At 39.3% G+C, this 26,430-nt stretch overlaps 1 protein-coding gene across 1 annotated transcript; it reads left to right on the top strand.

Moving 5' to 3' along the window:
* Nucleotides 1-905: 905 nt before the first annotated feature.
* On the top strand, nt 906-26,430 carry LGSN (lengsin, lens protein with glutamine synthetase domain; the record flags this gene model as incomplete). Its single annotated transcript, XM_084624915.1, has 4 exons — nt 906-935; nt 8,977-9,982; nt 22,100-22,344; nt 25,231-26,430. 4 exons carry the CDS (start codon nt 906-908, stop codon nt 26,428-26,430), a joined length of 2,481 nt encoding a protein of 826 aa, XP_084481041.1.

Below are 26,430 nucleotides of genomic sequence, written 5' to 3'. Positions count from 1 at the left end.
TGGTCGAGTAGGGAATTTAATAACAGAGAAGATTACAAGCTTCATTGGAATCAATTAACCTGTCATGGTGTGGATTGTTGACACTTGGGAGCAATGGCTGGACCTAATGAGTTAATTCGCTCAGTCAGAGAAAGATATATGATTGGTTGGAACAGGAAGTAAGGGGGACACTTACTGAGCTGGGGGTAGTGGAGATAGTTAAGTGGAAGGTGCCTCCTGACAATGCCTGTGCTATGTTCTGCCATGCTGGAATCCAACGATTAAAGGTACACATGGGGAAAGAAAGAACTGTGTGTATGTTGTGAATAAGAGACCATGCAAACGGGTAGCTGAGCGAGCACTGAATTCTGACAGATCTCTGAAGTCTTTTTATGGGGGGAAAGCAGAAATAATCAAATGCTTCAACATTAATGAGTGACACAAGCACTCAGAATTACAATCTGGTGCTACACTTTGTTCTTGCAATGTGCTTTTCCTTTCAAATTTCTATGTGCCTCAACAACATATTGTTGTTATTAATGCCCAATAAAGGTTTTACCTCTAAGGAATCTAACAATAGATTCTATTCCAGAATAAAAATGGTTCATTGCATAACAAAAACCTTTTGTGGGGAAAAAAAGTTGAGCAAAACAGTTTTATGCTCAGTTCTCTTTTGTTTTCAGGCAGTCAGCTAGAAATGTGCATTTGTCAGTTTACTACTTTAACACTATTCCAGAAAATTGCCATGACACATGAGGGTTTGCTTTTTATCTTTCATCATCTGCCCTGGATTTCTGGGAAAAGAACCTTATAGAAATTCTGTTCAAACTAACCTTTATTGTAGCTGCACCTATAAATACTGAGTGCAATTTTATTACAAGGCAGTTACCATTTCTCATGGTGACTTGAACCAGAATGTGCTGGAGATGGACAAGGAGGAAGAGCTCACTCATCAGGTAAGACATTGATTGTGAATGGTTTCCACACAGACCTGTCAATACAAAATATTTTCTTATTTCTGGTTATTTTCTGGCTGTGAGTGGAACAACATCTCATCCTATTTTTAGTGCAGAGCTTTTGATCTATACACAAGGGACACGTTGTGTTCTGAGTTAACAGTGGGTCAGAGAGACACAGGGAGAGGGAACAGAGTCTCTAGTACCAGGCAATAACCCCCCCCAAACTTGCTTTTTGAAATTCAGTCTGTTTATTCTAGCATCTGACATCTTCCATTCTTTATCAGAAGCCCCTGAATCAGAGGGCCAAATTCTTATCCCATTTACACGTGTAAATCCAGAGTGACACCACTGATGTCATGGAGTTACTACATGTCCTGGGCCAAGAACTGACCTGAGTTACATTCGTGATAATCTGGAGCACTTCTGTTGACATCAGTGGAGTCGCTCAGGATTTATACTGGTGTATTTGAAAGCAGAATCTGACCCAGGAACTGCAGTATGTGCTTTCAGGGGAGTAATATATATATTACATGTTATTTTGAATAGATTATAGGAAGTCTTATTAAGAAAATGTGAAAAAAGTTGCGTTTCAGTAAGATATTGAGAAACAGTTAAAGTGGCTTGGATGTCATGGTGGATCCAGCCTTCCCATGGCTGCTGGACTCTTATCAGATACTCAATATTGCCAGAGATGCACCTTGTCTGAGTCACTGACTTTCTCTGTGCCCATATATTAAATGAGTCACAGAAGTTAGATAGAAAGAACTATTAGATCATTAAGTCCATCCCCCTGTTTTCCAAACAGAGGGTGAACCAGATATTGATGCTAGACTTGGAGCCTGGTTTGGCTCTCACTTACACCAGTGTAAGTTGGAAGTAACTGTACCACAACGACATTATACTGGTGTAAAAACCACTGGTAAGGCAGGATTGGGTCCTTCATTTGGAACTAATACCGCCACAGAGCACTTTCCTCATGGTGTAGGTGGCAATATACAAATGGAAGTGCTTGCAAGAAATCGTGCACTGCTACCAGCTTTGCAAGGACAAGCCTGCTGCATGGGAGCAGTTTCAGAATTAAAAGCCTTCAGAAGCTAATCTGATAATTGCATGTTTAATGCGAAGCCTTAGTATGGGAGTAAGACTATGGCAATGAGGTACGTGAAAATAAACGAACTGAAGATGTGAATTACATTAATTGCCAGGCCTTTCCACATGAAGTAAAGTAACAGTCCTGGTGTCCAAGGTGGTACCACTAGTGCATCCCCTTGGTATGAGGGTGGCCTCCCTCTCATCCCCAGTGACCCTCTCTGGCTCTAGGTGTCACTGTGGCACTGAGTTCGAGTGCAATCTTTCAGCTGCAAGTCTTAGGGATGTGTTTCCCCCCTCATGGGTATGACTGCAGTCTGAAATAAAAGAAAAGGCAAACAAAATAATCCTGCAGCCCACAGTCTGGGTTCATCCCACTGTTCCTTGAAGAGCACAAAGGTAAATCGTCTCTGTGAAGGGGGCTGGGTTCTAACCCCCCGAGTGTCTGAGAGGCTCAGGCTGGGCGTCCTGGGCTCTAATGAAAAACAAAGCAAAGCAAAAGTGGTCTCTCCACCTCTCAAGAGGGTCCAGGTGGCAGCAGCTCTTCAGCAACTATATGGGTAATTAGCCCCTGCTCTGTGAGGCCAAGGAGTTCTAGCTCTGCTTCCCTCTGAATGCCACCCTCCACTGGGGTTGGATCCTCCCTTTTAAGGAGATGTTCCTCTCCACATTTGACAGGCCTTACAGCTGCACCAGGCTGGGGCTGATGATGCCCAGCAGAGCTATTTAACTCTTTCCTGACTGGGGTGGTCACGACAGAAGTCTGGATCCCCCATCAGATCCCAATTTCATTATATGGAAGAAAAGAGGGACCAAGAGTGACTGAGACAAACTGGAGTTGGTCAAAAATGCATTTGACTAAGTGTATGCTAGTGGTGGGTTTGCATCTTTTTTGTTGTTGTTGTGGATAGTACAGTAGAAGGTGAATTATATTACCCCAGTTAATTAGACATACGGTAATTCCTGCTAGAGCTACACCTTTGCCACTCTCCCCTTTCACCATGATACAGGACTGTCAGGGTTTCTTCCCCACTCTGAACTCTAGGGTGCAGATGTGGGGACATGCATGAAAGACCGCCTAAGCTTATTTCTACCAGCTTAGGTTAAAACTTCCCCAAGGCACAAAGTCCTTGCCCTTGGATTATGTAAAACACTGCCACCACCAAGTGTTTTAGGCAAAGAACAGGGAAAGGACCATTTGGAGTTCCTGTTTCCCCAAAATATCCCCCAAGCCCTTACACCCCTTTTCCTGGGGAGGCTTGAGATAAACAAGATGAGCACAAACCCCTTGGATTTTTAAGACCCAAAAACCCAATCAGATTTCGAAAGATCAGAACTTTATTAGAACAACAACAACAACAAAAAAGATAAGAGAACAACTCTGTAAGATCAGAATGGAAGATAATCTTACAGGCAGTCAGATTCAAAACATAGAGAATCCCTCTAGGCAAAACCTTAAGTTACAAAAAGACATAAAAACAGGAATACACATTCCCTCCAGCACAGTGAATTGACAAGCCAAAACAAAGAAAAACGTAATGCATTTTCTAGCTAGATTTCTTACTAACTTTACAGGAGTTGAAGGGCTTGCATCCTTGATCTGTTCCCGGCAAAGGTATCACACAAACAGACAGACAAAAGCCTTCCCCCCACCCTCCAAATTTGAAAGTATCTTGTCCCCTCCTTGGTCATTTTGGGTCAGGTGCCAGACAGGTTACCTGAGCTTCTTAACCCTTTACAGGTAAAAGGATTTTGCCTCTGGCCAGGAAGGATTTTATAGCACTGTACACAGAAAGGTGGTTACCCTTCCCTTTATGTTTATAACAAGGACCCTTTTACAATTGTTCATCCATAACTGCTGGGGAATCTTCTTAAACTACTTTATTTTCCCTCCCCACCTTCTTCCTCTCAAATGCCACAGTAGAAGCTCATATATATATATTTGCCAATGCATTTTGATGGAATTTTATATAAATCCTATGGTTGACTAAGAGACTTACATCAGGTCACAAAGCAAACGGAAAGCAGGAGAAAAATACAAGCTTCCTTCGTCCCAGCCATTAAATCTGTCTTGTATAAAATTGCAGACATATTATTAAACTGCTGTAGATGTTTCTTAGGGCAAAAGTTCAAGAATTTACTTGAATTTTCACCTGCCTAACACAATACAATTCTCAGCAGTTGGTGTCTCCCCCCCATTCCCGCCCCAAAAGGCAATACTGTTCACTTCCAAATGTTTTCAGACTGATGGATGCAGTTTGTGGATTGCCTTTTTTGCAGTGCTGTATATTATAGTACAGTTAATCCCCATTTCAGAGCTTTTATAATGTTTAAAGAATAACCTACATTGATTAAGAAACTTTTCTTCCAATTTAAGTGCCTTACCTTACTGCATAGCATAAAGTGTGTGTCAGTTGTTGGAGCTTGATAGTATACTAGAACTGGCATGCAATTGGACTGCCCAGGGTAGAGGTGGCAATTTCACATGCTCTAATGTCAAAAATTGTATTTGATGACACTTTCTGCACTCATCACCACTTCCTATATGTTCCTGCAACAAGAGCAATGAAAGGCAGCACAGGAGAATGCTAGATATTCAGATGCTACCCTACAAATATGCTGCAATATACCTATTTGAGGGTAGCAATTGGGGATTTGCATTGAGGATTTAGCCTTGATTGCAGCCATTGGTATCCAGCCAATAGAATAATTGCACTGGAGGAAACCTATAGTGTAGATGGGCAAAGGTCCTGTTCACACTGATGAAGGTTATCCCTGCTTGAAACTGGAGTAAGTGCCACCAGTGTCAATATCAACTATTCACTAGGGGTTGCAGAGGTGCAGCTATACCAAAAGCTGTAATTGGGGCCAATCTTTAGGGTAGACATGACCTGGTCTGGAATTTGGTCTCATGTAGAAGGAGTATAGCTTTTCCCTGGACAGCTAAACTCTCTCATAGCCCTAGCCCTCTCATAAATACAAATGAACATTTCAATGTTTAATATGAGAGAATGCTGCATTAGGACATGGAAAGAAAAATAGGTCCATTTATTTCATAGCAGAAATCTAAAGTTTAAAAATCTTTCCAAATGAACTTCCATATTTTATGTATAGATAGATATACATATATCTTTGAGTTTATTCATAGGGGGTGACATTCATCCCAGTGCAAAGGGACAAGAGAAGGTACCCCTGGAGCCTCATGTTAGAGACCTGAATAGTGCTAGGTCTTGTGTTCTCAGCATCATAGAAAATTTCACCCTGTGAGTGGGGTGTTTTTTTTTAAAAAAAGGTGTGCCACTTTGAAGGAAATGGGTACAGTTTCCCTTCAAAGAGTGGTAAATATCTGTCCCAAGGTCCCAGTTTCTTTTATGGAATAAAAATCCTTGACACAGTCCCCAGATCTGTAAGATCTTAGATCTTGCACTGGGACCTTTCTGTTAGTAGAAATATATGTAGCCAGCAATTTCCCTCATATCTATTAATTGGAAGGGGTTATTCCTTGCAGTACGGATTATAACTTGTGTTTATGAAAATGTTTAGAATGCATTACTGTGGATGGATGGTTTTCTCATATTGTATATTTGATCTGAAGTGATCCTATTATGTCTAGCAAACACAAATGTGTTGTCATACAGAACTGAAAGTACATGGTCAGATCTCCTGATTGCTGTCAGCATCACTATGAAGTGAGCTGTGGCTCACGAAAGCTCATGCTCAAATAAATTGGTTAGTCTCTAAGGTGCCACAAGTACTCCTTTTCTTTTTGCGAATACAGACTAACACGGCTGTTACTCTGAAACCTGTCATCACTACCATAGTTACATTCAATTTATATACTTTTCAGAGATCAGTACTGTGGACATCATGCTAGAATTGAATTCTGCTTCAGCTGAATATCCAAGAGTAGATTAAAGTTTTTTGAAACGGACAGCCTTGAACAGTATAGGACTGTATTAGGAAGCACAGAAGAGAAATACAGATGTTGTTATGAATAAGTTAACGGTTTCAAATTATTCAGAAAACAAAGGAATTTTAAAGGCTGAGTTAAACAAAGAAATCACTTAGAAAAGATTATATTTTTATGATGTCAGGCTCTGCCAGGGAAAGAGGGTCTAACGTTTCAGTAAATTCTTTAAAAATACAGTCATGTCAAGAACATTTCTTAGCTTGATCTCTTTTCTCTTTTTTGTTTCAAAGAAAATTTTTCTATTCGTAGAATCCCCTTAGAAAGTTGGAAAACATCTTTCTATTTTCTATTGATTTTGTGCCTTTTCCCATTTGGCAAACATCATCCCTCATATTCCCCAGTCAATTTCCTCTATCGCTAATGGGGAAGTTTAAATGTATGTGGCTTTTTAGTTTGCTTCCTTGTTTCCAGCAGCTGCAATGTTGGCACAGCTCTAAGAACTGGGCCTGTTTATTACTGGGGGTGAAACGAGCAAAAAATATAGTAACTTTTTGACAGACAGATGCATTAAAGGAGAACAGTATATTTTAAATGAAAATTCAGGTAAGCAAAACTTCTGTGCTGAATGCTCCCACTAAAGACTTTGAATTGCACCTGGACATCATAAGGAAGCCAGTGTAGAGATCTGAGCACAGGTGTTATGTGCTTCTAGTGGCTTGTCCTACTTAGAAGGTTGACAGCCAGCTGTATACTATAGTAGCAGAAGCTTCAGGGTGGCATTTATAGGTCGTACTAAATAGAGCACACTATGGTAGTCTAAAGTGAGGAGGAGAGAGGTTTGAAAGACTATTATGAGGTCTGTTTTAGGAGAGGACAAGTCACACCTCTTGGCCAGACAGTGCTGGACAAAGGTACAATGGGCCATCATTGCTAATCAAAGAGTAGTGAGGGATCCTAGATAAAAGCAAGCCATTAATCATGTTGGCAGAAGATAGGCAAATGTTACTGACAATATGAGCTACAGACACCACTGTCTATTGTTCTAAATGTTTCCATCTGCCAATAAACAACTTGTTTGTCTTATCTAGACTAGTATCCAATTTGCTTTCGTCCAGCCCCCTATTTCTTTCAGACACCACAGAAAACAATGAAAGTGCAGAATATAAATTTGGAGAGTTTGATGGCATAGATCTGAATGTCTTCAGTATATTGATAAAACTCAAACTCAGAACATTTAATGATTTCCCAGTAGCTTTTTATCTATACATTCAAGGCTGATTCAAGCAAACCAAGGAGACCTTGGCTAAGTCATTTAGTCCCATATATACATTTAAAGTAAAAGTTGCTATTGTGTCATATTTGTTGTTGTTTGTTATAATAGTGTAGTTTTATTTTGGGATGTTCCTAATTTCCAGCCGGCTTCCCCCCCCACTGAATGCTATGTATTTCTGCAGACTTGAATGTCATGTGTGGTGCTGCATCTGTAAAATCCTCTATATATTGTTAATGCTATTTAAAAAAAAGCAAGCTAGCTGTTTGAACTGTTGGCTTTAACTTTGTTATTACTGCTCGTTGCGGCTTTACCCTCATTTGCTGCTAGGACATCCCTAAAGTTTCTTGCTCCCCAGATGGCATCTTTAGAGAAGGGAAAATTATATGCCTGGTAATTCTGTTTCTTTGAAGTTATCATCTTGCAGGATTCTCACTCCTCCCGTTGATAAGGTTACTTTTCATGAGGCTTTTCTCTCACACCTTTTTTTGTCTTTCCCTGAGGCACATTTTTGATCATTTCAAATTTGTGTTTCATTCTGGGTGATTTGCCTGTGCTAAGTAGGAGAAACTGAACAGAACATAGATTTCATAGAATTTAAGGCCAGAAGGGACTGTTATTTCATCTAGTCTGACCTCCTATATGTCACAGGTTATTAAATTGCACCTAATTACCTCTGTATTGAGCCCAGTATCATAACTTGTATTTGGCTAAGGCATATTCTCCAGAAGGGCACCCACTCCTGATTTGAAGACATCAAGAGATGGGTCACTTCCCTTGGTAGTTTGTTCCAGTGGTTGGTCACCCTTAAAAATATATGCCTTATTTCCAATTTGAATTTGTCTGGCTTTAGCTTCAAGCCACTGGTTCTTGTTATGCTTTTCTCAACCAGATTAAAGAGCCCTTTAAATGTGGTATTTTCTCCCTTTGCAGTTACTCACACACTAATCTAGTCACTTTTCAATCTTCTTTTCAATAAACTAAACAGGTTGAGTTTTTTAAGTCTGTCACTGCAAGGTATTTTCTCCAGCCCTCAAATAATTTGGGGGGCTCTTTTCTGAATCCACTCCAGTTTTTCCACATCCTTTTTAAAATGAGGACACCAGAATTGTACAGTATTCCCAAATTGAAATCACCAATGCCATATACAGAGGTAAAATCACCTCTCTACTCCCCTGAATATACATACCCAGGGATCACATTTGCCCATTTGCCACAGCATCACACCGGGAGCTCATGTTCAGTTACTTGTCCGGTTTGACTCCTAAATCCTTTTCAAAGTCAATTCTTTCCCAGATACAGTTCCCCATTCTGTAGTTATGGTCTGCATTCATTGTTCCTAGATGTATTAATTTAGCATTTGGCTGTATTAAAAACACATTTTGTTCACATTTAAAGGACATTTATGCTTGGCAAGGGGTGGCACATACTAGGCAGCAGAGAATCCAGCTTGCACTGTACCCTGTTAAACCTGCCCTCAATGGTCAAAATACCTGAAGAATAGGGATCTGAACCAGTCTTGCTCTAAAGGAGCTAAAACCTCAAAATAAGAATCCTTCAAGAGGATATCTTCAGAGAAGCTGAATTATATGAAAATTATACGGAAATTATAGGTAATTTCCCCCATAGAACTCCTTTTCAGCAAGAAATAACAGAAGTCCCATGTGATAATAAAATGCAGCTGTTGGTGTTACTTCCTGTCTTGTGTTACTCTACCCTTGTTTCATTCATGCATATTATTTGGCTGTATATTTTGTTGATGATTACAGAACACAGTTGGAAATGACAATGATGAAGATGATGGCGGCAGTATATGTGGTTTAAAAAGGACAAGAGGAGTCAAAGTCACTGCAAAATACATTCTCCCATTAGAATGTGAGAAAATGGAGATCTCCCGCCCTACAAACACCCCAGATCATTCTTATCTGCAAAGAGCAACTGGTCATGTAGAACTACCTGCAAGTCCATCCCTTCAAAAACCATCTAATTTCCCTAACACACAAGATGAAAAGGGGGGCGGAAATGGGAGCTTCCCTATAGAAGTCACTGTGAAAGACAACATATTGAGGAAAACAGAAGTCCACAAAGATGATGAAGGTGGGAGAAGAGTGGTAGAAAGAGAGGTGGAGACACCTGAGGGAATACAGACATCAAGCAAAGGGAATCAGCCTTTGGGAATGGAGCCTGAAAGCAAAGAAGAAAAATCTGGGGGTTCAGATATAGCAAGCACAGAAGATAAATCTGGAGTGACAGAGACAGCAAGTAATGAGGACAAATGTGGGGGAACAGAAGATGAAGAGGAGGATGCAACAGAGAAAGAGAATAAAGGTAATAATTTAGCAATCCAGGAAAAAAGCACTGAAGCATCTTTCATGCTGGGGTCTCGAGTTTCCAAACAAACATTGCAAGAGCTGAAAAACCTACTCAGAAGCAGTCCTCTGCTTGGTAACAGGGCCAAATACACTGGCAAGCAGAGCAGAACTTCTTCTCATATACATCTGCAAAAACCCAATGAAAAAGCAGTTGACAAACAGGGTAGATCCTTTGAGTCTTTTTCTCTTAATTTTGGAGGGGAGAATCGAAAGCTCCACTGTATAGACAATTATGTAGCAGGGCTGCCAAACAAGCCCCTCTTGGTTCACAGCTCTGCTGGGTCTGATCAGCAACAATCAGAAGGCAGCAACATGGAGCATCCCAGTAGGAGGCAACCACCAGCTTCTAAAAACACAGGCAGCATGCCAGGAATTAAATTCAACCCTTCTCCTGACCAGACTGGTAAGACGTTAAACTATCACCTACTGTACCACTCAAGAACGCAGTTAAATTGTTTAGAAAAACCCTAAATCTCTTGTCAGCATTCATGTTAGACAATTGGCAATAGCAGTTATTGTACATGTGACTGGACTTGATCAAAAGTTTTACAGTACTTCCAGCCTGCTTCTTCTATAGCAAGGTGCTTACAAAGCCTGACTGCCTGCCATAAACTGCTATGCACAAGTGGTCATGTCTTGTTCACTAAAAATTGAAATATTTTCTCATTTACACTGAACATAGGCAACATTTTCCATAGGTCTGCTAGTCACTGGAAAGCCTTGAAATCTTCTGAGTTTCTTGAAATTTCCTTTTTGTTAATATTTCCAGCAGTGAAAATTGCTTCCATGTAGGGATGATGTTTTCAATTATTAGTCCTAAGAGGACTGGAATGCCAAAACATCTAATAGGAAGAATAGTGTAAGAAAAGCAAATTAAACAGAAAGCATACACATATCTTCATGCTGTTCAATAAGACAATTTGGAAAGTGTGTTTGTAAAGCCAATTAATTGCTACTAACAGACTGTGGTTTCTTTGAAGTAATAAAAATTAAACTACTGGGCTAGCAGGATCAGTAAACGGAAAGTTATTATTAGCTATAATGAGTTTGAGCAGGTTAGTTGTTATGCTGGGAAGTGGTCAACAGCACAAACGATATTGTTAGTGGGCACTGTTAGGTCACAGGCTAATATGAATGTAGGAGGATGATACTCAGATCGCTTTACTAGCTTATAAGACAGGGCAAATAATTTCCATCTATGATATACTTTTAACCATGTTAGAAAACATTATTACCCTTGCCAATAGTTGATATAACTAGATCCATGATTTAGTATCATGTGACTCATTGTAAAGCTACCTAACATCTTAAAAAATCTGCTTTCTGAGGTGTAGAGGATTTGCTAAAGATGCTCTGACAAACAGGCAAGTTTGCAGATGCCAAACAATTCAAGCCACAGGAAGAATTTTTGTAATCACCCAAGTTAAGTTTTGAGCAGGACATGTGGATGCATAAATACTTGTGTGCTGCTATTCTTAATTGAGTGAACTAAATCCTAAAAGGTAATCTTTTAAAGAGAGGATGCTTCAGAAGTATAGAACAATGAAAATACATATTGCGGCCAGCTTTCACTGTGATCATGTTTAATGTATGAGATCAGTAGACAGCCAAGCTGATTTTTTCTGCATAGACTATTTCCTCTTTCCCTTCTAGATTATTTTACATATTTGCATTAATGAAAGGCCAGTGGAATTCATTACCAAATCCTTCAGATTGCCACTATTTCCCCCTTAGTTCATAAAGCCAATTCCTAAATTGCAAAATGAGAATAGGAATAATTTCTTCAGCATTCCATAGTCCTTTTTGCTTCATAAATATGTGCTGTTTTAAACTCCAACTGCATCATTGTATGCAATGTTGTTGTAGGTGCATTGGTCCCAGGATATTAGATAAACAAGGTGTGGGAGGTAATATCTTATCTTGGACCAACTTCTGTTGGTCAGAGAGAGACAAGCTTTTGAGCTTACGCAGATCAGGTCTGAAGAACAACTCTATGTAAGACTGAAAGCTTGTCCAATAAAACATATTACCTCACCCACCTTGTCTCAGCTGCATCATTGACCATTATGCGGATTATAGTTCAAAACCTATGTAAGGAAGCTATAAGGAAAGGGAGAGCTTGTTTTGCCAAATGTAGAACTCACCTGGATTTAAAAACACAATTCAGAATTCTTGTGAACCCAGGTTTCATTTGCCTTTGGTGAAGCAGAAGTTCGAAGTTCCTGCATATTTTTTGTACATTTGCACTGATACTGCTGTCCCAGAGATAGGGTAAGACTTACTTAAAACATAAGCATAACAATGGTTTTCATTTAGTTAGAAATATGTAGTTTGAAATTTTATTTTCACTGAAAAACTGCAGCTTAAATTAAGGGAGAAAAGTTTTACAATACCAGAAAAAGTTAAACGAAATCCAAAATATTGCAGTTGACCTACTCTCACAATGTATTCATAACGGACTAAATCCTGCAGGCTTTACACAGTTCCTAACCAATATCCTACTGGCACCAGCAGGAGCATTGTTAGTTTAAAGAGTATTAGATTTATCCCAAAATGTTTTATTTTATAATTAAATTATTATTCATTTTGATTTTATTTAGCTAACAGCCTGAGCCAAAACCTCAGAAATGAACACAAATTAGAGGGGGAGGAGGGTTGTCTTGAAATGCAAACCCTTATTCAAATCCATATTTTGCAAATGCTTCATATACTTCAAGTGGGTCAAATCAAAAGCTTTCTTCCAAAACCTTCCCAAAGTTTGGGGTGCCAAAATCTAGATATGGAACCAAATTGTGTCTTCTATCCACCTCTAATTTTTTAATGTGGAGTCAAACACGTTACATAATTTAAATACTATAACATATCCATTGCCTTCTAGGAACTGATTTGTTACTATGCTGGACACAACACACTTCAGAACTTCATGACAAGAGCAAGGATAGAACTCAGATCTTACTGTTCTAAAAGCAGAGGGTTCTATCACTTGAATAAAGGAGAACCTCCTTCGGCAATCAAAATTCTTATTCCATTCAGTAGAGAGGAATGAGCTACATCCACACTAGTCACTTCACTAAGGGCTTGGCTACACTTGCACTTGTAGAGCGCTGGGAGTTAAACAAGCCTTCGGAGACCGCAGCAAGGAAAACGCTGCCATGTGTTTACAGTGGCAGCTGCATGCGCACTGGCGTGGCCACATTAGCAGCTCTTGCAACATCACAAAGAGCAGTGCATTGTGGTAGCTACCCCAGTGTGCAAGTGGCTGCAGCATGCTTTTCAAATGGCGGGGGGTGGAGTGTGACAGGGAGTGTGTTGTGTGTATGTGGGAGGAGAGACAGTGTGATTTGGGGGGCAGAGAGTGTGTCAGCATGCTGTCTTGTAAGTTCAGACAACAGCAGACCCCCTCTGCCCACACACACACTCACAACAGCAGCATTCTACACTAATGGTTTGCTTTGTCCTGGAGCAGATAAGCATGCCAGCTGTCAGAAACGGAGCTTTGAAAGGGGATATCTGCATGCCTGCAGACGATTTCAAAACAATGAGAAGAGTGGCCACTTGACTTCAGGGGATTATGGGATGTTTCTGGAGGCCAGTCACAGTGCAGTAATGCAACACCTCGTCCACACTGACGCCAGGGCGTTTCAGCCGGGGCGCAGCAAGCTTTATGCTTCTCGTGGAGGTGGATTACCAGGAGCGCTCCAGCTGCAGAGTCCAGGCGCTCTACGTGCCTTGCCAGTGTGGACACCTCAGGAGTTAGGGCGCCCGGGGCTGCTTTAATGTGCTCTAACTTGCAAGTGGTAGCCAAGCCCTAATAACCCTCTAAAAATAACTAGTCTACTCATCCTTCCCTTAAAGATTTTTGCAAATTGCATAATACAGCCAGCCACTGTATTTCTCCCCCTCACAGTTATTGTCCTGCACACATTCATCATCGACCCCCCTTCCCCCCACCGCACAGAAAAAAAATCAGAACTGAGACAACAGAAGAGTGCTCAAATTCACAGTCAATTATATGGAAAAAATACTTTGACCTAGAAAATGAAGCAAGATGTTTCAGCCAGCTAGAGAAATTATTCCTTGGGTATTGTCAGTTAGACCAGATCTGAAACTACAGCTTCTTGAAAACAGTGCATCACCGTAGAAACATGGAAGGTGTCAAGTGCTGGTAATTATGCAAACATTTTTATTTACATAAGTTTATGCATTTGCATAAGCACTTATATATGATAACAGCATGCACTTATGCAAATAGAGTTCACTCCAAGCTAGACATTAGTAATCAAAAGCCTCCTAGGCTTTTCAGAGACGCTAGGGAGATAGGTAGAAAGAGAGGCCTCTGACACTGAAGAGATGAAATTTATTTAGTGTATACAATATAAAACCAGTCCATAGGCAATAGCAGTCTGGAATGTAATATGACCACTTCCTTTCACTTGTCTCACTTTAAAATGTTTATTAATAATGACAACTTATGGAAGTCCTTACTCACTTTTTCAATCTTTATTTGAGCAACACTCCCATTGATCTCAGATACACACATATCAACATTTCAAGTGGCTAAAGCAGGACACAACTGGTCACTGACCTGCTGCAGCCGATGGCCTCAGCACCTCACCCATCAAATCTGTGCCACACTAGGGCCCCACTTTGCAGCCTGGCCTTCCCAGATGCTGTGTCACTCACTATCCCTGAGCTCCGCTGTAGTCAGTAAGCATGCCCAGGAGCTGCTGAAGCCTCTGCCCTCCCTAGCTCTGCTCCTGCCAACGGTGTGCACAGTTTGTAATGTGTATACAGCTGTTGGTGCCACTAAATGTTGGAAAAGTTCAACTTCAACCAGGACAGGTGGGCCAAAACAGGCCAGTCCCCTGAAAATGGTGCTGTTGAGAGGTATGACAGCTTGAGAGAGAATCCCATCCTTCTGGTCACCATGCAGCCTGTTTTAGGTGGGTAGTGTGCTAGGAGCAGGCTTTAGCCCTATATACCAAACTTCCCACATAGTCCTCAGTGAGGCCAAAATCTCATTCAAGTCAGTGATATTTTGCATGATTGCAGACTGTGGAACTGGATCTGTAGAACTGGGCAGTTAGTGCACAGGTCCCAATTAACAGGACCAGGTTTCTTGACCATACTGTGCCTTTACAGACACGCCAATGAGAATGTGGTACTGTGTGTGTGACCAGTACCCAATTGTTAGCAGTTTGGGACATTCTTAAAGGAACAGAGTGCTATTCTTCAGATCAATTCCATGCATTCTTAAAAACCCACTTACTTCAGTGGGAATTTGGGGTGCACAAGGAAAGGAGGATTGAGCCCTTCAGACAATTATGTAAAATGCCTAAAAATAGTAGCCTAAGAAATTAAAAAATGCTTAAATTTACTAAAAGTTCCTCTGCTAAGTTCTCATTTCAATGAACATTATGTAAAATGGATGACTGAATACATGAATTATTAAAGTATGGAGTCTGTCAGTTCTGCAAGTGTTTTTTCTCCCTTAGTAAATTACCTTATATTAAGTCATTTATTACTATGTATGAAACTAAGTAACAAATCACTCACAAACCCTATCTAGTATTTAAATTAAGGATTGAAGTATGAAAAGTATTCAGCATCTAGGACTTACTCCAGTTGATGTTAAGGAGTTATGCCATTGACTTCAATTAAAGCTGGAGCTTGCTGTTGGTTACGAAAGTCCTGCTCAGCCCTGCATTCATATACAGCTTGAAAAGCACTGATAATAATGGTTCTGCCATGCATGCTTGGGCAGCCACAGAGAGGTTGTTCCGGAGACTTTATATGACCTAGCTCTCTTGCCATTACGTTAGCGTATCTCCTTCTTACTGTGGGGGTTCCTCAGGACTATGTTCTTGGCCTACTCTTCTTCTCTCTCCATCCTGTGTCATCTGATCTGTTCACATGTCTTCCCTCTGTTGATGATTTAGAAATCCTACTGTTGGATCGCTAACATGTCTCCCTTCAACCAATCTATATCTTAGCCTGTTTCTCTGACATCTCTTCCTCAATATCTTGTTGTCATCTTTAACTTACATGGTCAAAACTCAGCTCCTCTTTGTTGAGAAAACCATTATACTCCTTGTTACTTAGGCTCTTCTCCTTGTCCCTCCTGTTCAGGCCGCATACAAATTCTGACATTTCTTCCTTCACACTATCTGTAAGGTTTGAGCCTGTTTTTCAGTTTAGACAGCAAAAACTCTAATCAAGACCTTATCTTCCTTCTTGTTCACTATATGGTACTATGCTATACTCTCTTGGTTCTCCATGATAGTATCACCTTCCATGGGGGTGGGGGGCTAGAGAGAGGCAGGGAATTTTTTGCTGATACATTCTAATAATGACTTAATATTTTCAATATGTTCGTTCTTTGTCACCTAATATTTTGTTTTCATTTTTGACTGCTGCTGCACATGGAACAGAGATTTTCACTGCACTGTTCACAATGAGGTTCAGACTTTTTCCTGAATTTTGTTGTTAATTTAGAACCCATCAAGGTGTCAGAGCAGTGCAAATTATTTGTTGCAAAACTGAAAACCTCAAACCATTTTTGTTTTGCTTTCAACAATCAAAACTCTGAAAATTTTTGTACAAACTCCCATTTAATCAAAAAGCCATTCTCATAAAAAAAAAACAGAAATTTAAACTGGGTGCAGTCATTACACAAATCAATAACACTACTTCAGTTGCAATCTGGGTCCTGTTTGGTAACCCTATTTTAAAGGACTATAGTAGAAAAGAGGAGTTCAGAGAATGGAAATAAGAATAATTAATGGCAGGAAAAAAGTCTCATTTGAAGAGAGATTCAAAAGCCAGGGAAACTGTTTACTTCAGAGAGGGAACAAGGGGATAAAGGTGTACAAAATAATGACTGGTATAGAGAAGTTTGAATAGAAGCACTCAATCTACCCTACCTACAATGAGAAGAGACATTTAATGAAAGTGAGGCAACAAATTTAAAACTAAAAAGAAAATACTCTTTTTTCATAGAATGCACACTTACTCTTTTTGCCCCCACACAAAGCACAATTCGTTTGTGGAATCCATTGTCACTGGATATAATTGTGGCCAAGAGTTTAGCAGGATTTAACTTTCATATGGATAATAAGAACATCCAGATTTAGATTACTAAGGTTTAAAAAGTAAAAGTAAAACAAACCCCCCAAAAGTTTGGAAGGGATATTAACCATCATGCTTCAGACCATAAGACAACCTCTAAGTAACAGGTATTAGGAAGAAAATTTCCCTCCATGCAGATTTTTCACACCTTCCTTTGAAGCATCTGGTACTGGCCACTGTCAGAGACAGGATACTGGACTAGACGAATCACTAATCTGAAGTGGTATGACAATTCCTGTGTGGTCTATGGTTTATTTTTATTTCCCCTAAAGCTATATTTCTACTTCAGGTCATGTAAAGAAAAAAGGTCCTTAATTTTATATCAGATTTTCATGATACCATATGACCCAACAGAGTTTTCAGTATCAGTACATTTGTTAGGTCAGCTTTCTTTATCCTTGCTATATTCCTATGCAACAGGTAGTAAAGTGGTCCTTCTGTTCTGTTCATTTGTCCAGCACTTAACTACTTAAGAGCTAATAAATTGTTCACTTAGATGTTATGTGGTTCGATTAGCAATCATGGGATAGAAATTCCTTTGAACAACCAGAGAATGACTCACTGGCACTGGATGTGGGCATTGTCTTCTGGCAAGGTGCTTCCTGATCACTGAAAAAACCAAATCCAACACCAACTCTAGGCACATGAGCAACTGATACGTTCAAATCCTTTCATCCTACTTGATGTCCAATACTAATGATTTGGATAAGATAGGCAAGTCTTTCTTGATGTTAACAGATTAGGCAGTAGAATTTTCTTAGAAATATTTTGTAGTGATTCAAAGCCAATAGCAGGGGGGCTGGGGTTGCATATTTAATAGGCCAAATTGCAAAGTCCCTACTCTGTTTTCTCTTCAGTAGGAGATGGAGTTTTGCCTGAGCAAGGACTAAGGAAAAACTAAGTAGTGAATGCTTTTCTATATGCTACTGTTTTATTATAAACGTGAAAAAATGTGGTTTTGCTTCATAAAAATTGCCCAATGTGACTCATTTGCTTTTTTAAGGAATCAAATCTAAAAGGGAAATCCAAAGTTCCTTTAATTTAATTATTATATTTCTTGATAATTTGCCAAGAACATGATAGGCATGAATAATTTGCATATATATTTACATAAATAGATTTTACAAAATAGATTTGAATTGGAAACTGAATTGGGAACTGAAAAACTGAGTTCGACTCCAGATTTTATCACTCAGGTTCCTTTATTTGGCATACAGCAAAGCTATACTGAGTTGATCAGGCTCAAGCATCGTGGGTGAGTATAGGACATACCACACATCCAAACTTACACAGAAAACCTCTTCCTTTATATATGTTTACACATTATATTGCATTTAATATACATTGCATCACATGTTTCAGGATTGGCTCTTTACATTCCAGGTTTATCTTGTGCATTATCCCTAGCATCAGTGTGTTCTCCCTAGCATCCGGGTGTTCCTGTTTATCTTAGCTAGTACAGACATCCTGACTCCAGCATACTGCTTAGTAAGCCCCTATTTACAACTTAACCTTCCATTCACCTTCCCAGTCATGCCCACTAAGAAATGAGGCAAGTTACTGATGTCAAACTAGGCCTACTGAAATGATGCCCATTATTTCTTACATATAGCGAATAGTGAAAATTGTACATGTTCCTTTACAAAATACACAGAAAGATAATATGCTTTGGGAGAAGGAGAATTATTGTTATTCATTATTTATTAATTATTCAAAAACAAAAAAGTCCTTCAATTTAAAATCCAATTAAGATGGCTAAACAATAACAATGTTCTTACGTATCATATAATTTACAATATCCAAGCAATTCAAAAAAAGAAAATGAATAGTTAAAGGACATAATAAAAGTTAAACTGATCATATGAGGTTTGATCCAAACCCACTTAAGTCAATGGGAAACTTCAGTTACATATAATTATCAGTAAACAATATATATTGTTGGTGAAGAACTTTTAGGTCTTGTTTTTGAGCTCCATTATGTTATATTCAATTGGAAAAGCGTCTAAGTGTTGATTTATGGTAAAATTACATATGTATGAGGCTTTGCATTTAAAGCTGTTTTATATGTCAGTGTACGTACAGTATATCTGTTTCTTTTTCAGACTGGTTTTGTGTTGTGTTTATATTTTGGGATTACAGAAGAAAGAATAATATTTATTTTGGATCAAAGTTAAGTGTATTGCATTGTGATGAACTACACACATAGTTATACTTGACAAGTGTTTATTATGTGTGACATACAAGATTTCAGACAGAAGCTATTTTAAAATCTGAATCTCAAAAAGTGTTTACAGAGTTTAAACCAAAAATTCAGAAAATATTCTAATTGTCAGTTAAAGTTTACCTGAAAAATATGAGAGAAAGAGGATTTTTTTTAGTTCATAAAAATGGGAAAAACAGCCTTTTAAGAGAACTATGATTTGAACCCTAACTAGTGAGAACCTACCATGTCTGAGGAATAAAAGCACAGCTATAGAGCCAGAGCTAGAGCCCTGTTCCTACAGCCACAAAAACAAAACAAAAAAACAACAAACTCCCACACACCAAAAAACAAAAAAACAAACGGGTTTCTACCACTTGAGATAAAGGAGAATGTTTTAGCTGTCATATATAGAAGGACTCTTATGTTCTTTTTAAGTTACAACCACGCAATATGAAGTAATGATAATAAACACATGGTGCGTGCTGATGCTCACACAGAAGTCAAACCTAGTAATTTTCAGTAAAAATCTAGGTTCCAAGGCAAATTTATAGGATAATAAAATAGGTTTATAATGGAAACTGGTTGTGACCTTAACTATGGAGAGAGCACTGCCTCTCCATAATTATTTTATTATTTATCAAGAATCCAAAAATGTTCTAGGTACCTGTTTGTGACTTTTGCTCTTTACACAACAAACATTGTACAAAGGAACCAGAAATGTGGTGTCAGGGTTCCCTCCCCACTCTGAACTCTAAGGTACAGATGTGGGGACCTGCATGAAAGACCCCCTAAGCTTATTCTTACCAGCTTAGGTTAAAAACTTTCCCAAGGCACAAATTTTGCCTTGTCCTTGAACAGTATGCTGCCACCACCAAGTGATTTAGACAAAGAACAGGAAAAGGACCACCTGGAGTTCCTATTTCCCCAAAATATCCCCCCAAACCCTTACACCCCCTTTCCTGGGGAGGCTTGAGAATAAACAAGATGAGCACAAACCCCTTGGATTTTTAAGACCCAAAAAACCCAATCAGATTCTTAAAAATCAGAACTTTATTAGAACAACAACAACAACAACAAAAAGATAAGAGAACAATTCTGTAAGATCAGAATGGAAGATAATCTTACAGGCAGTCAGATTCAAACATAGAGAATCCCTCTAGGTAAAACCTTAAGTTAGAAAAAGACACAAAAACAGGAATACACATTTCCTCCAGCACAGAGAATTTCACAAGCCAAAACAAAGAAAACGCAATGCATTTTCTAGCTAGATTACTTACTAACTTTACAGCAGTTGGAGGGCTTGCATCCTTGATCTGTTCCCAGCAAAGGTATCACACAGACAGACAAAAGCCTTTCCTCGCCCTCCAGATTTGAAAGTATCTTGTCCCTTCCTTGGTCATTTTGGGTCAGGTGCCAGACAGGTTACCTGAGCTTCTTAACCCTTTACAGGTGAAAGGACTTTGCCTCTGGCCAGGAGGGATTTTATAGCACTGTATACAAAAAGGTGGTTACCCTTCCCTTTATATTTATGACATGTGGGGTCCGATTAACTCTTTACTGAAGATACACAACATGAAAGCCTTCCTACATATACACACTTCTGTTCAAGTGAGGTTCTGGCAGCTCCTAAGTAGTCGAACATGCTGACCAACGTTAGAGAAGTCACAAATTAATTAAACAGATACTACAGTATTCTTATTCCCTACAATTCCTAAAAGTCAGAGAAATGATAAGTCACCTTCTTGAAGAGCTTACAGTTGAAATACACAAAAAACACGAAGACAGCATGAGGGGAAAAAGATGGAACATATTTATTACTATTTTTCCTTCCCTTCATTCTTATTATTTTATTTTTTTCTACCATTTTATTTTGGTTTAACCACCTGCCTATGTTTTTGGTTGCCTTTCTCCCACAATACCCCAATAAAACATATCACCTCCCTCTTAATTTTACGCACCACATGCCCCCATTATGTCTGGTAATATAGCACCTAGCACAGTCGGGTTCTAGTCCCTCATGAGGGCTCCTGGCCCTGTGGTAATACAAATAATAATGATACTTGCTGCTTTCCAGTCAGAAACTGACCAAAGGTTGATCCACTGATATCTGAGCGCTCGGAGCAGCCTGTGGTCATGATGGCTGCTGCCATCTCTATCTCCCTATGAGGATGTTGGACTTTCAAAAAATCTCTCCTATGGACAAGGAACACTATTTTCTAACACTACTGAAGTCTTAGCATCAAATTCTGTTCTCAGTTACACTTTAATTCCAAATGAAGTTCACAGTTTATAGAGTCTAATTAAATACAGAATAATAATAATAGTAATAAATAAAACTTAGAGAGTGGAATTGGAAGCCAGTTGGCAGGGATCAGGACGTCTGTCAGAGTAAGCTGCTAGCCTTGATTCTCTGCTCCACCAGTTATTCATGAGTATAACACCATTAATTTCGATAGGGTTACAAAGGCACAGAGCAAGTGTAACAGAGGAGAATGAGGCCCAGTACTATCTCCAGGGAGAGGTGGCAAATCTAGAGAGCATGCCTTCACAGTCCTTCTCTCTGTGGAGGGAGAGATTACAGGCCACTCAGAATCCTGCTGTATTTGGAAGGGGTTAGAAGACAACTGGGGTCTTCTCTCTACAATTCCAGACCTATGCATGATTGTTGGGGTGGGGAGGGCAACAGGTAGGTGATTTTCAAGGTCACAAGTGGAAGTAAAGCACCTAACTTCCATTGACTTTCATTGGGAGTTAGGTATCTGTCTGTCCTTTGTGCCATTGAAAATCTCCCTCATTAGATTAATAGGCTCCACACTTAGAAGTTCTCTACTGCAGCACATGCTCCCCCCATGACTATCGGACTATGCACAGAGACCGTGTAAGTGGATTTATAAAACACTTGCAGAAAATAACAGTCATTGTACTGGTTCTCCAGGACAAAAGTATACATCATTATCTAGACTGTCCTCTTCCAAAATGTTCGCAAGTGGCAAACCTTCTTCCCATTTGTTTTCCCAGTAGGTAATTCATAGTTGAAAGAAAAAAAGTCAAGTTTCTATCAAGCGTTGTCAGTTTTGGTTGGACATATTCCTGGAGATTTAATCACATGACATAATCTTTAATTAATTCCTGGAGACTCCAGGCCAATCCTATTATTATATCACATTTTGTCCTTCTAATGCTTTTTAGTGAAACAGCTTGTAATGACAGCATTATTAAGTTTGTCTGACATGAACACTGCTTTTTATTTTAAAGATCACAGCAGAGAGCCTGACGTAAACAACCCTGGAAGTCAATTTTCCCTTCGCCTGGTCTCGCTTATTGAACACATTAAACAACAGATGGACAGAGACAATATTCAGTTTGTTAGATTTGAAGCAACTGACCTGCATGGAGTGTCAAGATCCAAGAGCATTCCTTCTCGTTTTTTTCATGTAAGTTTTTCTGCCTCTCATACTCTTATCAGGTCTCATGGCCCTGCCCTTATTGCTGTGATACATTTCCTCATAATTTGTGCACCAATTTAAACCGGCAACAAATCAAACATTCCTCCCCTCCCCCCATCCCAATTAGTACTTCCCAAGGATTTGGGCTTTTCTCATTACCCTGAAGCATCATTTCTCTGCCCTGCAGAAATACAAATCTAATTAAGATGGTAATTTCAGTACTTTCCACATCCAATAATCTCCCTCCACGGAATTATCTTTTCACATTTACCACAGTTATAAAGATTCTGTTTTACTTGACACGAATAGATTGCAAGACAAGACCCAAGAGAAAATATCAAAACAAACAAAAATGATTAGATGAAAATCATTTCAGTTATGAAGTATTCTCTTTTCAACAATCACATCATATAAGAAAATATTATAGGGTTGCATGATTGCTTAGTAATATTTCCTATACTGATAGAGGAAATAAGAGTCAAATAAGAGTCAAATTATGAAGCTCTTGATAGCATGCATATATATCCTGATCTTTAACCTTTTTTCCCTCTGATCCTTAACGTGGGTGATTAAGGCTGTATTTCCACTCTCATATTACTGTGAATATTTCACATTCTACTGCACAATCACAAAAAAGAAATCAACGTGGCAGAAAATTTAATGCTTTTATTTCAAGCATCTTTTGATGCTAACACCATTTTCTCATTATTTTGCGTTTAGGTTTTGCTGCAACCTTTTAACTCTAGCACTTAGATGCAATTTACTCTTGATGTCATTTGATGTTATTAGAAATAAACTTTTTTCAGTTAGTGTAATGCTTTTGAAAGGCGGTGGGTAGTAGCACCATCTTTTTCAATCATTAACTCACAATACAGGTGCCCATCTCAGCTTATTCAAAGTTATCTGTTGCACTCACATTATTCACTGACCTCCATGTATATCCTCAAGCATTTTAAAAACAGAAAAAACTTTTATATTTCAAGAGAAATCATGTAGCTTTTTATGAATGGGGCTGTAAAGTGGTCACCCTCAACAATTTTTCAGTGTTGCCTTTGATAACTAGATAACCTTACCATGGTGATCACCATATTGCTTCGTACAGGTGATGGGATAACATAGAATCATAGAATATCAGGGTTGGAAGGGACCTCAGAGGTCATCTAGTCCAACCCCCTGCTCAAAGCAGGACCAATCCCCAATTTTTGCCCCAATCCCTAAATGGCCCCCTCAAGGATTGAGCTCACAACCCTGGGTTTAGCAGGCCAATGCTCAAGCCACTGAGCTATTCCTCCCCCCACATAGTATAGGTACTATATAGGGAATTTTGTGACTACTGTGGTAACATTATCTAGCTATCAAAAAGAAAGGAAAAATATAGTTCTCAATGTATATAGTTTGAAATAGAAGAGCTCTATGTAGTTTGAAGACTTGTACCTTCCAGTAACAGAGTCCCCAGGTCCAATAAAAGATATTACCTTACCTACCTTGAATCAGTAATTTTGGTAAGAATTATTTGCTTACAATCAAAGCTAATTTTAATATTTGGTAAAGGGAAAAGTTAAGAAACTTCTGTCCACTTCAGAGGAGAAAGTGTTGTATCATTCACTTTAGTCTTGAAATCTCAGCAGTTCCATTCCAGTCAGTCAATCCACCTAGATAGTGATCCTTTCTCAGGGCAGTGGAGACGATTCACTAAAAATTTAGGGTTAGTTTCAGTCCAGACTATCTGTGGCCTTCCCACAGGCAAACTGTATAAAAACTTTCTCTGGCTTCCACACTGCTAAAAAGGCTCACTTGTTCTTCTGCTTTCTCTCTCTCTATAGACATATACATATATAAATAAAAGAACAGGTTCACAAAAATATATTTGTATTGGCCTTGCATGGGTTTCCACAACATAGAACTGTAGCACAATATTAAGCTAGATTTTCAGATGATGTAACTTGGTATAATTCCAGTGGAACTATACCAGTTTGCACCAGCTGAAGATCTGGCTCTGAGATACCTTCAGGGGGTTCTTCATCAAAGATACAGTTATTATAATTCCCATATCAGTCTTGTCTGCACTTGATTTATGCATTGTCCCCATGCATGTCAATAGGAGTGACCTATGCAAATGAAGTAGCAATTCGTTGATCCAGCTGTCTGAATGATGTTTAAAGAAGGCACTGAGGTGTTAGAATTATTTAACGTCTTGAGGCTGTTTCCTATTTTTTACTGAAACAAAGTCAGCTAAGTATAAATCTAAGCTTCAGGTGTGAAAAGTCCATATTCCCTGTAACAAGTTCACATCCTGGCAGAGCTGGTGCAGTTGTTTGTCACCGAAGGTAGACAAAGTGAGTGTAATGGGGTTTCAAGGGAACCCAGCCCCAGATTCTCCACTGCCTTGTGTGGTCATTTACATCTGTGCAAAGTGGATGTAAAATGCCAGTATTATGTTCGGAAAATTCTCTTGCGCCAGCCTTTGACATCCAGTTTTGCACTTGCTTTGCCCAGGTGTAAATGACTAGATAAAGGGTAAAACAGTGGAGAATGGGGCCCGAAGTCCTGTCAGTTCTGCACAGACATTATTAATGATTATTATTATTATTTTTTAAACATAGCAGAGATTTGCATACAACGTTGCTCAACACTTTCCCTCCTTACACTTATGCACCAGCTGGTTGCCACCCTACAGAGGTAGCTACATGATAATGGTGCTCAACACACAATCTATAGTTTCTGGAGCACTTTTTGATTCTTTGAGGAGAAAGGTCCTATGGGCAAATGCTGAAATCTTTACTTAAGATTTGGGCATATTATATTATATATGTAAAATATTACTAAAGTTCAGCTGTCAAAGACTCAGTAATCCATTACTCTCCCCTTGTTTAGGAAAAGGCAATCTATGGTGTGTCCATGCCCAGAGGATACCTCGAACTGACCCTGAATCCTAAGGACAGTGAAGTGGACCACATAAGTGCAACCAATTTTAATTGTGACATACTCCTGAGCCCGGATTTATCAACATTTAGAGTTCTACCATGGACTGAACAAACTGCTAGAGTGATATGTGATTCCTTCACTATACTGGGAACCCCTCTATTGACCTCACCCAGGCACATTGCCAAACAACAGCTGAGACAACTTCAGGACAATGGATTGTCATTGCGCTCTGCCTTCACCTATGAATTTTGCATTTATGGCATTGCTGAGATTGTAAATTCAAAGACAATATCTTTTCCTACAGCAAGCATACTCAATAGTTATGACCAGTCTTTCATTCAGGAACTCATTGAAGGAATGTATCACGCTGGTGCCAACATTGAGAGCTTCTCTTCTTCCACTTGGCCTGGACAGATGGAGATCTCTTTTCATCCAGAGTTTGGCATAGGTGCCGCTGACACTGCCTTCACCTTCAGAACAGGCACTAAAGAAGTGGCAAAAAAGTACAACTACATTGCAAGTTTTTTCACAGAGAACGGGTTCTACAATTCGGGGATTCTGTCACATAGTCTGTGGGATTTCAGTGGCCAAAAGAATTTGTTTTCTGTTGACTGGGGGGTTCAGGCACTTACCGATGTTGGAAAGAATTGGCTGGCAGGGCTCTTGGTACATTCCAAAGCTCTCAGCTGCCTGATGGCTCCTACGGTCAGCTGCCGTAAACGCTATTCCAAATATGGTAAGGAATCAAAAGAATTTGTGACTGCAAAATGGGCATTTAATGATAATAGCTGTGCCTTTAACATTAAATGTCATGGTGCAAAAGGTGCTCAGATAGACAACAAGCTAGGTTCAGCTACAGCAAACCCCTATCTGGTGCTTGCTGCTACTATTGCGGCAGGCCTGGATGGAGTAAAGAGAAAACTTAACTTCCAGGATGTGTCAGAAGAGAACCAGAACACTGCTCAGTTGAAATTTGCAGCAATCCCTCTGAAACTAGAAGATGCTCTTGCTGCACTTGAGGAAGATTTGTGCCTTAGGGAAGCACTGGGTGATACCTTTATTCGATACTTTGTTGCCATGAAACATTATGAGTTGGAAACTGAACAAACGGATGCAGAACGGAATAAATTTTTAGAATATTTTATTTAG

This window comes from Lepidochelys olivacea, assembly GCF_965140295.1.
Source record: "Lepidochelys olivacea isolate rLepOli2 genome assembly, chromosome: 3".
NCBI classification, from domain to species: domain Eukaryota; kingdom Metazoa; phylum Chordata; order Testudines; family Cheloniidae; genus Lepidochelys; species Lepidochelys olivacea.
This window is presented reverse-complemented; position numbering and strand designations above follow the sequence as displayed.